The 13487-nt window shown below is 37.2% G+C and overlaps 4 protein-coding genes across 5 annotated transcripts; 3 read left to right on the top strand and 1 right to left on the bottom strand.

The window, feature by feature from the left end:
• Positions 1143 to 1930, bottom strand: LOC18597494 (transcription factor bHLH140). Its single transcript, XM_007026565.2, has one exon. The coding sequence runs from the start codon at positions 1865 to 1867 to the stop codon at positions 1355 to 1357; it is 513 nt and encodes a 170-aa protein (XP_007026627.2). The 5' UTR covers positions 1868 to 1930; the 3' UTR covers positions 1143 to 1354.
• On the top strand, positions 4798 to 5552 carry LOC18597492 (UPF0098 protein CPn_0877/CP_0992/CPj0877/CpB0906). The gene is made up of 2 exons (XM_007026563.2): positions 4798 to 5275; positions 5366 to 5552. Exons 1-2 carry the CDS (start codon positions 4844 to 4846, stop codon positions 5438 to 5440), a joined length of 507 nt encoding a protein of 168 aa, XP_007026625.2. The 5' UTR covers positions 4798 to 4843; the 3' UTR covers positions 5441 to 5552.
• Positions 6568 to 7771, top strand: LOC18597491 (cytochrome c-type biogenesis protein CcmE). The gene has a single exon (XM_018120805.1). It carries the CDS (start codon positions 6698 to 6700, stop codon positions 7460 to 7462), a length of 765 nt encoding a protein of 254 aa, XP_017976294.1. The 5' UTR covers positions 6568 to 6697; the 3' UTR covers positions 7463 to 7771.
• On the top strand, positions 10166 to 13078 carry LOC18597490 (BAG family molecular chaperone regulator 4). Of its 2 annotated transcripts, none has more exons than XM_007026559.2 (4): positions 10166 to 10565; positions 11033 to 11352; positions 11452 to 11598; positions 12665 to 13078. In XM_007026559.2, exons 1-4 carry the CDS (start codon positions 10409 to 10411, stop codon positions 12860 to 12862), a joined length of 822 nt encoding a protein of 273 aa, XP_007026621.2. In that variant the 5' UTR covers positions 10166 to 10408; the 3' UTR covers positions 12863 to 13078. The 2 variants fall into 2 exon arrangements, with proteins under 2 accessions (XP_007026621.2, XP_007026622.1); XM_007026560.2 differs by lacking the exon at positions 10166 to 10565 and adding an exon at positions 10597 to 10824.

Below are 13487 nucleotides of genomic sequence, written 5' to 3'. Positions count from 1 at the left end.
ATAGTCCATTCAATTTATTTCGATCAATTTTTAGTATTTAAAATTTACAATTAAATTGATCGAAAATCCATCCATAAATAATATAATTTTTAAAATGTATCTCAAAAATACTTTTCATTCAAACCAATCAAAATAACGAATCGAATCTCTCAAAATAAATTATTTTTAATCATTTATTATGATTTGATTGATTTTAAAAATTCAATCAATTCAACTTTCAAAATTTTACAATCGAACCAATTAAATGTTCATCCCTAAACAAAATGTCTTATAAACCATTAACCTAATGAGTTGTAAATCATCCATGCATGTCTTAATTGTGTTATTATTAATATTATTTTAAGTACAAAAGGGTTAAAGTTTAAGATTCCCAATTTGAATTGTCTTTAACTTTGGTTAGATTTTCATTGTTATTTGACCACTTTTTTTTTTTGTGTTAGCTTCATTCTTAAAAGGAAAACAAAAAGGATACAATTTACAAAAGCCAAAAAGAAAAAGGGGAAGGCCTTGGACCCCCGAAGCTTTGGACTGCCTCCCAAGACCAGCAACATCCTCGACCAAATCAAAAGGAAGCCAATTGACTTTTTCAAATGTCTACGTGAATTCATGCCATGGTGAATATATTATTGTAAACAAAATATAAGGCTAATGATTCCCACATTATTGCTTTCAACACGATTTCTTAAGGTTTGATCATTTCTCTTCTTTTACATTAATAAATTATTTACCTTTATCTTAAAAGATATTGTTTCAAATTCAAATTCCCTGCCACAATAAAGAGTATTATAAAGTTTGAAAATATTCATGAATTTATATAAAAATATATAAAATCATGTATAACAATCAACATTACAAAAATTATGTGTATATTTATTATTATTAAAAATGAAAGATGTGTAATTAAGAATTTAAATAAAAGTATTTTTCAAGTTTTCCATATATATATATAACACAAAATAAAAAATAATTGTAGATAATAAAGATCTAGCATTAACATTCAATATAGTTCGTGTAAGACAAATGTAGTAGTAATGAATAAATTGAGTGCGTGCATGTGCAGCTTTTTTACACTACACATGTTACTGCTCGAGGAGAAGAGCTAATGTTTTTCATGGCGGAACTAAGATGTGAATTTTGTTATGAACAGCCGAACACTGGGTATTGAAAGAAGTTTTAATGGAAACCAGATCATGAACACCATAATCCTCCTTGATACCAAGCTACATTACAATTTGTTACAAGATCGATTTACATGATATTCACACAGTTCCATTGATAAATATCCTAGACAATATTAAAGCAGCCCATTCATCTTAATCTGCCGACAACAGCGAGAGACATAAAGAGACGAAGCTTATTGATTTTTCATGTATACATCATAAGGCATGGTCCATTGGTCATCTTGGAAGCAAGAATCGGGCAATGGCAGCAGCTGTGATGGTTGCAGTGCTGCAGCAGGGTTTGGGTTGGTGTTGTTTGGTGAGTAGAAATCTCCTTGAACAGGGAAAGAGCCGGCAAAGAAGGAAGATGGATCATCGTCCACGAAGTTGATCATGGCTTGGTGAAGCCATATCTGAGTTTTGAGGAACTTTACGTAGTGTATAGCTTCATCAAGCATGGAGACGGTGTCCATCTTAGTTCCACCAGGAACCATGCTCTGCAAGATCTTGAAACGGTCACTAATTCGATGTCTCCTTTCCCTAGCAGCCACGCTTTGTGGATCAGTCGATAGCTTTACCGCACCTTTGGTCTTTTTGCCAGCCTTCTTCTTCTCTTTGCTGCTGTTGTTGTTGCGGTTGTTTGCCACAGAAGGAGACCCAGCAAATGATGACGATGAGCAAAGGTTAGGAGAAGGAAAGTAGTCCATTAAAGCACCAGCTAGCACTTGAAACTCTCACACAAGTTTGATTATGATTTTTGAGTACTTGAACGCTTGGTAGGGGTCCTCCTTCATTAGACATGTATATATAGAGGAGAAAAAATGCAGGTGGTTTTGATTTGAATGAATCGAGGAAATGTACATGTCGTCATGTGGGTCAGCCGATCTTTGGCGCAGGATACGGGTGTTTGCACTAGGGGCCTAGGCCAGCATGGAAAGCAACCTACGCAAAGGCATTTGCTTTGCCTTGTGTTAATGTCTTGATACTCCCCTTTCTACAGAATATCTGACCCACTGGCTAGGACCCCCCTCCTCAAAGGCACAAATGCACTTAAACGTTAGGCACAGAGAGAGAGAAAATCTGGGTTTGCGTTTGGTCAGTGGTGAAGAGAAAGAAAGAGAGGGAGGGGGCCGTGGGGGTCCTTCTCTGAAATCGAAGTGGATGTATCATAGTTGCAGGATGTGCCTAATTCCAAGAACCAAATCGTTGCCGGGCTTTTAATGTACGAAGCAGGCCTTTTTCCTGAGGTTACACACTGTTTGCTGAAAGAAAATAACTATTCATGTTCCCTGATTACTCCTCTTTAAGTAGGAAAAAGAAAAGAGCTTCCAGTCATATCAGCTCTTCTTTTAAAGGGAATTTTTTTAAGAAACTCGTTTGAACCAGTTTCAGATTCAAACTGGATCCGTTAGCATGCAAACATCTCCCCCATAACCAAACCTTCCATAGGAACCACAAGGCAGAGGTATGGTTTGCGATACCCCATTTAGCAATCATGTTGTTCCTTTACTTGTCCCTGTATGGCTGAAGATCAAAGGTCAGTCGAAATTACCTAATTGTAACTATACATGAACCGATCAATGCACCAGGAATAAGCCTAAAGCCTCAAATATTCTTGGTGAAAGAGCTCGAAAAGGAAAAATGAAAATGTACCCTTTCATAACTTTCAGACGTCACGACAAACTCATCACCTTAACATAAAAATTAGTGCCACAACAGAAATGCAAATTAAAAAGAAATTAACTGTTACAGATGAAAAGAACCCCCCAGGGTGAAGTAGGGAAATCCTGGCTCCTTGGCTGCAAAAATGGCTTCCAGGGAAGCAAATATATAAACTCTGGATTGGTGGTTTTACTCTACAATCTCCAATTTCTGTAAACTAACAAAGAAACAGACCCAATTCATGACTAATTTTAGCATCCATGTATAGAATATTCCGCCAATATACGCTCAGGTTTTTATTGAAGAATTTATCAGGTTTATCTTCCATTGGTTGAACAATGGGAAACCTGCACAGTGCCGCAGTTTGTTTGAACTTCTTTTCCAGCCAAGCCTTTCGTCACTACTTACCCTGGCTATCCTTACTTTATTCAGCAGTCATAAATGATGAAATGGAAATACAAGAAGTGATTAAAGCTGGAAAGACAAAAAAAAAATATATGTAGTCATTGAGAGAAGGACAGACAAAGGCAAGTAAAAGCACATGTGGCTTCCGGTTTTCGCGTTGGGGGTGGGTAGAACCCTAATTATTCTTTCTTGTTCGACTGAAATACCCAGCTTTTCAAGTCTTCTCATATCGAGTCAACACACATCAGTCACAATTTCTTCAGATTTTATCCGATTGTTCTGATAAATTTTAGACTAGTTTAACATAAATTAATGATTTTTCTTTGACTGGACTAGTTAACCAAAACCATATCAAAAGAAGATAAAACTAGAAGAAGTCTACAGAGTTGGGGACAGAAGCTGGTAAACCTTAGGATGAGCCATTTGATTGAAAGAAAGGTTACTCATTGAGTAGAAACATGGCTATTAACATGTTCTGATTCACTGTTTGCTATGTCACCGAGACAGATACGATTTTAACTTGTTATAGTGGGTACAGGGTAACTGTTGTTTTGTCTCAGTTTTTGAGTAAGAGAAACGCTACGAAAGATCTGTGGACAACTTGAAGAAGGACCCTCTGAAACATTGCATGACCCGTTTCTTTCTTTTCCTTTTGTCCGATTTTAATATATCAAGAAAAGTGCAAAAAAATAAAAAATGTCGGCTCTACTTCTTTAGGCTTTTTGAGAAAGAGATATGTTTACCATGCATGAAAGGGCGAGCCTTTTCTTTTTGCAAAAGAGTTTGCCAAAGAATAAGTTGTGAACTGTGAGATCAGGGATCAAGGATCACATAGCCAAAAGACTTTGTTTTTGTTCGAGTAAAGGACATGCTGACCGGAGGGTTTCATCTTGGGAAGAAATGGGGGGAGACTGGAGTCTTTCTCCCAAAGGTCAAGGACTCTATCCTGTTGCAGATGATTGACTGGATATGATACACTGAGTTCCAAGCACCCATACCGCTAAAAGACTAAACGATTTGAGTGTTGAGGGCAGAGAATTGGACACTAACTGCTGGTTTTATATGTGTCGTCCTCATCCTCCTGCTCTTGATTTAGCCATTAACCAACAGTTGGAGAACAAAACTTTAGTGCTTGAACTTGATCCTGCGAGCCTGTTAATGATTATGTCAATAAGCCCAACCATAAGCCCATGCTCGATTGCTTTGAAAACATTTGACAGCCTATGCAGTGCGTACCGCTACCACCCAAGCTTGGTCTTGCTCTGTATAGCTTACATTGAGCCTGGCCCAATTCAAGAAGAATGATGCATTTTCAAGGGCATTCGAGTAAGCTGCATGAATCAACAGGTCGATGCCTCTGATCGCCATTAAAGAACCGCAGATCTTGTTAACAAATTAGCAGAAGTTGATCTGCTAGAACAATCCACTTCTCTCCATGTGGCTCTCCACGTGTATCCACACCCCACTCCTCGAACCTTCTCTCGCCACCTTGAAACTTATCGCACCACGTGTCATCTCCTTCCAGCCTCCACCTCCATGTATAAACAACCTTGCTGGACAAGTTCTAATCAGGCAGCGAATTCTGAGAAGAATTAAGCAGAGCAAAAACTAAGGGCATGGCTACCGATCAGGATCAGTTCAGGCTCGTATCCCCTGCCATAAACCATGAAGGAAGGTTGCCAAGGAAGTACACAGACGAAGGTCAAGGTGCAAAGAAGAATCTGTCTCCCCCACTGGAATGGTACAATGTGCCAGAGGGGACTCGCACGCTGGCCCTGGTGGTGGAAGACATAGATGCACCAGACCCCAGCGAACCGATCGTGCGTTGGACCTGTTGGGTGGTTGTTAACATACCGCCGACGTTGAAGGGTCTCCCTGAGGGGTTCTCTGGGAAGGAAGAGGAGGCTGGTGGAGATTATGCTGAGATCAAAGAAGGCAGCAATGATCACAAGGTTCCTGGATGGCATGGTCCCAAGTTACCCTCCCATGGCCACCGTTTCCAATTCAGGCTCTTTGCTTTGGATGATGAATTGAAACTTGGCAACAAAGTACGTTGCTTATCAATATTCAGGTCACTCTATGTCATTCATCTGCAATGGAATTGCTCATTCTGACTGGTCTGCTTCTTGTGTATGCAGGTGACCAAGGAGAAGCTGCTAGATTCAATCGAAGGGCATATGCTTGGAGAAGCAGAATTCACGACCAAGTTTTAAGTGAAAGTCTTTGTCATATGTAATCTTGAGCTACTGAACATCAATTAATTTTTGCTTTTTGTCGCACCATAACTACGGAAAATTAATTATCAATTTATTTTTTGTTCTTGAATGTATTTTATGAAAAAAAATATTTTGTTAATTAACTTTGAAAAGTATTCGATAATCGGATAAATTGTTCTTAATTAAGTAGATTAATCTCAAACTAATGAAATGTAAGCACTAAGGTTTTGTTCGGCTTTTCTACCTTTTAATGGCCGCCCCGATTTCATCCGTCCAATCTGTATTTCTGACCCGATTCAAGTGGAAGCTTAGATACAGATTTTTGGGATATTTAAATATTAACGTAAAAAAATAATTTATCATAATTTCGAATATTAATTAATAATTTAAAGAATAAGTTGCAATTTCAAATATTAATTATTAATTTAGAGAATCTATTCATCATAAATTCTCAGGAAAGATATTACTGTATCTTTTTATAAAATACAATCCTAATTATTAACTTAGAAATTCTATTCATCGAAACTTATATTGCATCTTTTTTATAAGATAAAAGTTTAAAAAAAAATATTTTTTGAATACAAAATCGAAGATATAGATACATTATCATTGGTCCAAAATAATTAAGTACATTTGTCATTGCATTTTAATCTTATAATTCAAGTAATTAGTAAATCTCAAGATTTTTTTTATTTAAAAAGCTATTTTTTGCATGGTGAAAGGATTTAGCCACATTTATTTATTATATATAATATAGACCAACCTTATAATATATCTTTGCTAACAAAAAAAATTATTTGGTGGCTTTTTAATTTCAATATATACATTAAAATGACAATATAGACTTGTCCCAACAATGATTACTTACATTTTTTCATAATCCAAGGTTCATATCATTCTTTTTTTTATTGAAATTTAAATTGGAAAATCATACTAATATATATTTATGTAAAATTAATTATTATTTATAGATATATTTATTTTTTCCTTTTTAATCAATTATTATTTATAAAAATTAATTTTATTAGAATTTTGTTTTGTAATTACCATTACATTTTTAAAATAAATTAAATAATAATAATAATAAAAAGAAATGGTCTTCACTGCCGTGCTTCCCACGCGATCAAAGCTTGCAAAGACCAAACTGCCGCCATCCGTTTTGTCTGCTTACTAACCCCAAAACCCTCCCAACTAACCCCTCCCAGAATTTTCCATCACTTTCCCGAGAAAACCAGAAGGGGAGATCGATAAAAAATGGCCGCCAGGCTCGCCCTCCATTTCAGATCCCATCTCCTACGCAACCTCCACAATCAGAAACCTCCAACTCTCGCCACGCTTAAATCTCCACCATTGATCTCTCAGCTCGCACCCGTTCCTATCACCACCGTCGACCATTTCTTCACATCCCCCACCCTTCGCTTCCTCTCCACGTCCCGTCGCATCCCCACCCGGCCCAAAAAAGTCGACATCGGAGCCCGAGCCCGCCAGCTCCAGACCCGCCGCCTCTGGACCTACGCCTTGACCTTCAGTTGCATCGCGGGCTTTGTAGTTTTAGTCCTCAACAATTTTCAAGAACAATTAGTCTTTTACGTTACCCCAACCGACGCCCTCGAAAAGTACACGCAAAATCCTTCGAAAACTAAGTTTAGACTCGGCGGTCTGGTTCTGGAAGGAAGCGTCGTTCAACCGGGCTCTAGCAAAGAAATGGAATTTGTCATTACCGATTTGATAACCGATATTTTGGTTAGGTACGAAGGTTCGTTACCGGATTTGTTTAGAGAGGGACATTCCGTTGTGGTTGAAGGATTTGTTAAGCCGTTTACAGAAGAGACTAAAAGGGAAGTTTCGTCGAAGAGCGTTTCCGGTAAAGCAAGGAGCGGAGACTGTTATTTTTCAGCGACTGAGGTTCTTGCTAAACATGATGAGAAGTATATGCCTGCAGAGGTTGCAGCTGCTATTGAGAAGAACAAGAAGAAGATTGAGGAAGGGCTGGAAGGAACTAAGGAATCGGTAGTTTGATGGGTAATTTCTGATTTTTTTAATGGCGGTATTAATTTATTTGGACGATTATTATTGGGATTTGGGAATGATTTAATTTTCTTTGGGGTTTTATTGTAGTAAACTTATAGGTTAAGATTGAATAGATGAGAATCATTTTTTGATAGAAATATAACAGGAAATTGAGGAAGAGGATGAAATCTAATCATTTGAGGATTTTTTTTTTCTTTTAATTCTGTTGTTGTAATGCCACCATTGCGGAATTTTACTGGTTTTTTCATTCTTACCTTGAATAATACATCCTCACAATTTACATTATTTGTTATTCAATGGATGACTTTGCTTTAGTCTTTTCTTCTCATTGTAATGTTATTGCGGGCAAAGCAAAATTGGTTGCACGCTACCATTGTTAATATTTCCTTTTATCGGTATTTGGATGATGGTATTAGAGAATTGCTGCAAGTTGATACTTTATCGGCTTTGCGAACATTGTACCAGCAACGGCTATCATGAACTAAACTTATGAGAATCTTCCTTTTGTTCATAGTAACAGGAATAAGCAACCTGTTTTATAGCTGCTAAATGCCTTATATCAGCTGCATGCTGTCTTAGTCGTCACCTGGTAGGTTGTACCTTCTATTATTTTGAGGAGTTCTTGATGCCCTATGGAAATTATGATTCATTTAGGACCTGAAACAGATTGTTTCTGTTCATGCATTACGTTGTGATATGTTTAGTTCATTGTTGATTTTTTCCCAGTGAGTGTTTCTAATCCTCTGTATTGTATCTGGTTATAGTTCTTGTTCCTACTTTTTGGGAGTTTAGGTGGGGATTAAAAGAAGTTTGTCAATCATCGATACCTGAAATAGATTGACAAATTAGAAAATTTTTTGTGAGTGATGAAAAAGCTAACTAATAAAACTAGAAGAAACAATTTTGTTTAAAATTCTCTTTTGAATAGTGCAAACAGAACAAAAGAGATGGGAAACTATAACTATATAATCAAGGAATTGGAAAAGGTTTTATGATGTTTTCATTTCAATGAATTTCTAGTTATCATGATTGAAGATAGTGTGATTATGGAGAAAATTTAAGTGTAGTTTTTTCCTCAACTACAATGAATTTATACACACATACACATGGCCGCACGCAGGGGATTGGGGAAATTTTATTTGATTGCTATACTATTTCTGGTATCCTTTCATTTACCTCTCATTGGTTGTCAAAGATATGGATAATCCTCAAGTCAAGATTCATAAAATTACCAGTGGGAAGAGAACATTATGCACAGAGAGTGATGGTTTGTTTTTGAGGCATGGTTTTACAGCATCAGCAACATCTTCTAGGAAAAGTTTAGGAACTGGTTTATACATTTGCTTGGAACAAATTAAGATAAGCAATGTTACAGGATCTTCTCCATTTGCCTAGCGCAAGATTTCTTTGTTTGTCTGGTTTAGCCTATATGAGAAGGAAACCACTTTTTCTCTTCTATTTGGTAAGGCTTCCAGGTATGTAAATGTAAAAGTACTTACGAATGTAACCTGTTTCTATATATCACCTTCTACTTTGTGTATACCAATGTTGCCAAGTCTTGAGGAAGGAGATTTTAAATGTATGCAGAGTTCTTTGGACATTGGCCAGTTATGAAATGAGGAGTGTGGATTGGTTTTAGTTATGTGGACAATAAATGACAAACTTGGATTTATACAAACGGTCTATAACCAGGCTTGGTGAGGAAGGTCCTGGCCATGGATAAATGCTCTCTTTTTTTTCGAAGCCATCTGTTTCATCATCTAGGCCAAGTGTTCGAGGTATTTGATTTCCTCTTGATATGATATTAGCTCTTGTATTATTGCTTTGTTTCTAGTACTGAAATCCTCCCGTCATGTATGGTAACATATTGGAACTGCGTTCATCTTCATGGTGAATGATGATTGTTCTGATGCTGGAAAATAACCAATATCCAAGCATGTTGACATCCCTGGACTGAATGAGCAGCTTGCTTATTGCGTGATAATGCATGACTTGTTTGTGTCACAATGGATTATCCTATTTACGTAGCAGACATGGTGTTCCATTAATTTCTTCACATCCTTAGGGCTTGATGGCATCATTTTGAGAATGTTAAGAAGGATTATCAGAATGAAAATCAGATTATGGCTCGAATAAATGTAGTTTCTGGATTCAACTACCACTAGTTCGGATATTAGTGTGAGGATGATGACATCGGAAGAAGAAGAGATACAAAAGACAGTGAGACAATAACTGATGCTATGGTCAGTCGCCATGGCCCTGCCTGCACCAAATATAGGCAGTAGTTGAGATTTTGTGGCTCATATGGATCTATAATATAAACAATAGTGCGCTGGTCAATGGCCATTGTCATCTCTTCAAAAGTGAAGATAATGGGGTGTACCTTTAATATAAATCCAAGATCCCTTCTTTACTTATCCGACATAAGATTTCGTTATGTTCTTTCCATCTGAACTCGCGGTGTGTTTTTCATTGCAAGTCTAGCATATTCTACCTACTCAATAACCAATTTGTACAAGTTAAACATGTACCCTGTTGTTAAGTTATTCAGAATTCTTCGGTATATTGATATTTATTCGTGTGTTTGTCCCTCGCAAATTCCCCTTTTTACCATGACGGACAATATAAAACGACGCCGTTGTAAGCGTTAGCCAGATTAAAGAAGATCAATGGTAACTTATTTAAACCCCGGACGGAAACCGACCAAACCGACATACGGTTGAGTTACCATTCACCGAAATCTCTGAAAAAAAAAAAAACATATCTATCTCCCTCTTCTTCTTCTTTGTCGTCGAATATTCTTACGAGTGATATTTATATAAATATACATATATAAATTTTCCCACCCTTTTCTCCTTCCATCATCTTGATTTCCAAACGAAAAGTCCCAACGCCCAAAGCGAAGAAACCGATTGGGAGTTGAGACCAGGAGGCATGCTGGTCCAGCGAAGAGACGGCCAGGAAGATCATCATCACAAACACGATCACGAAACTGCTGCTGCTGATTCTTCTTTCGGGCCCATGATCAAGATCAACGTCTCATATGGCCCGGCCCAGCACGAGCTCTATGTCCCTGCCCATTCTACTTTCGGTAACTTCCTTGTACCTTCTCCATTCTTTTTATAGCCTCAAATTAAAAACAAAAAGAAGAACGTTTTCTTTCTTTTTAGTTTTTTTTTTGGGTAATTATTGGTTTCGTGCATGCGCGTGTTAATTGTTTCTGTGGGCGTTAATTGGAGATATTGGTGTGTCTTTGTGGATAAGCAAATGAAGAGTGATTAGGGTTTTCTGTCGTTTGTTTATGCCTTTTCATATGGGTCTTGGGGCTTCCACTCCTAAAACTGCTTCTGGTATTGCTCTATTTTCATTGTTTTTAGTTGCATTTGTGTAAGTTCGTTGATGGATTCTTAGTTTTGTATGAAATTTAACAAGACTTGTTTGATTATTGGACTGGATGATTTCACTTGGTAAAAGAAGCTGCTTTTTCCTGTTATGAATTGTAATTCATTGTGCTGATTCAAATTGTTATGTCTTCTTGTTTTTATCGGGTGATGGCAGGGGAATTGAAGAAAGAAATTGCTCAAAAAACTGGGTTGGAACCTGATAGACAAAAGGTCTTGTTTAGAGGGAAGGAGAAAGAGGACAAAGAGCATTTGAACGTGGCTGGTGTGAAGGATAAATCCAAGGTTTTGCTTCTAGAGAATCCAGCAAGAAAAGAGAAGAAGGTTGAGGAGATGTCAAGTAGCAAAGAGAAGGCTGAAGAGTCCACATCTAGCGAAGAGAATGAGGTTGAGGAGATGAGAGAAAGTGAAGAAATGTCAAAGGCTTTTGCAGCGGTTGCTGGAGTTAGAAAAGAGGTTGACAAGCTTTCGGAAAGAGTGAGTTTGTCCGCTTGCTGTATTTATTACTATGGAGACTGAAGCCTATCCTTCGTTGACACTTAATTAGAATTTTCTTTTTCTTGTTCTTCTGTATAGGTGGCTGCATTAGAAGTGGCTGTGAACAGTGGGACCAAGGTTGCAAATGAGGAATTTGATGTTTCGGCAGAGTTACTCATGAGAGAGCTGCTGAAATTGGATGGAATTGAGGCAGAAGGAGAAGCAAAGTTACAGCGAAAGGCTGAGGTTGGTATTGTAGGCATTGAGGTTTACTACATTTTGTTTGTGGACAATGCTCGCATATTGCATTGATTTTTTTTTTTTTACTGTACTCACTTATTGCATCATTTGCAATATAAATATATCTTTAACCAATTGCTAAAAAGAGTTGAACGTAAACTGGGGTTTTGAGATTGTTCAGCTATAGTTGTTATCAATGAGTATCGTGTGTTTATATCCTCTTATCTGAGGTATGTTGTTTCTTGCCCATGTCCTGTATCTAATGTTATTAGAAAGGATTTGGAAATATGATGGGCATTTAGAGTTCTTAACTATTTGGATGGAATTATTAGGTCTCACTAATGCGTTGCAACCTGAATCCTTTTTTTCCATCTTTGGTTATTGGGAATATGGCTACTAAGTCTTTAAGTTTTTCTTTTTTTTGGACATTAGATTTCATTCATAATCCAGAAAAGGAATTCCTTTGTACAATCATAAGAAGTCTTAAGTTATTGCTTTTCAATGTCAGTTAAGGACTACTCTACATGAGAAATATAGGAATGCTATTGTTTGATATTTCAATTAAATTCCCCAGTAAATGGAAGATATTCAGCCCCTGGTTCCCATGATCTTCTCTTTTGGGAAAGCTGTGTCACCTTGATATTAATACCTGTTGTAAGGAGAATATTGCTATTTGTCCTTTGAATTCATTTTTGTTGGTAATGCTAGAACTTGCCACTTCCTATAATGACAACAAACCGACAAATCCATGACTGAAGAATAGTTTGCACCATAATCTTGCTCTCCAGCATGTCAACTCTGACATTACCAGAGAATAGGTGTGTGAAGGCAAACACACAGTCATGGATATAGTCATGGCAATGTACTCTTCATGCAAACAATTCTAGTAGAGTGTCATATTTTGCTTTGTGCTGAAAGAGGAAGGGAGTTTATGGAATTAGTAGATTAGGCATGTATATCTTTTATGGCATCATGTTTCAAGCTTTACAATATTGTAAATTCTATTTATAGCCAATCAATTATGTATATGCTGCTGCATGATGTCGCATCAACTCATTGCTCCCTTGATCAGGTGCGACGTGTCCAAAACTTCCATGAGACACTGGACAATCTAAAAGCAAGAAATTCCAATCCATTTAGCAACAGTAGCAATGCTGTGTCTGTGACAACAAATTGGGAGACATTTGACTCTGGAATGGGGAGTTTGACTGCCCCTCCACCTATGTCATCTTCAACAAAAATGACGCAGGATTGGGAACAGTTTGAATAGTTATTATTTGCCCAATTCTTTGGCCTATAAAACTTGTCTGCGGAACATAACATATGTATCATGCAGGGCTCCTTTTTTGGTGTGGCATTTACTAAAGCTAACGGAGATATATCTTATGCTTGAAAGACAACTGCATTTTTAACAGTTGTGATATAATATTTGAATTCATGGTCTTTTATTCTATAGTACCTTATTTATGAATTGGTTCATTATTTATAGTTTAGCTCTTAACTAGACCACATTTTCTAAGTATCTTGGAGATACTCAGTTCTCATGTGGAAAATTTTGCATACAAAACAGGGATCATGTGACCGGTTAGATGTGTTCTACCCTTCGACATGGTCACTTAAGCAGGTTTCTGAACTCAACTCTTGCTTCTCTGCTTTATTCTTGTCGTGTATGCTCGTGGAGCTCGATCTTACACATTTTACAAACAAGTTTTATCATTAGACAGATATACTTCCTAGATCTTTAGTAAGGTGGGATCTGAATTTGTCACACTTAACAAGGTTTATAAATGTTGATGTTGAGTTTGCAACGGTTTTGAATGGAACCTTTTGCAGTTCCCTGGTCATGAGACAACTACAAGCAAGTTGTGTCTTGAGAAGGACTTGCTATTAATGGC

The sequence above is a fragment of the Theobroma cacao genome, chromosome 5 (genome assembly GCF_000208745.1).
Source record: "Theobroma cacao cultivar B97-61/B2 chromosome 5, Criollo_cocoa_genome_V2, whole genome shotgun sequence".
Lineage (NCBI taxonomy): Eukaryota > Viridiplantae > Streptophyta > Magnoliopsida > Malvales > Malvaceae > Theobroma > Theobroma cacao.
Note: the sequence above shows the minus strand (reverse complement) of the source record. Positions and strands in the feature narration are given on the sequence as shown.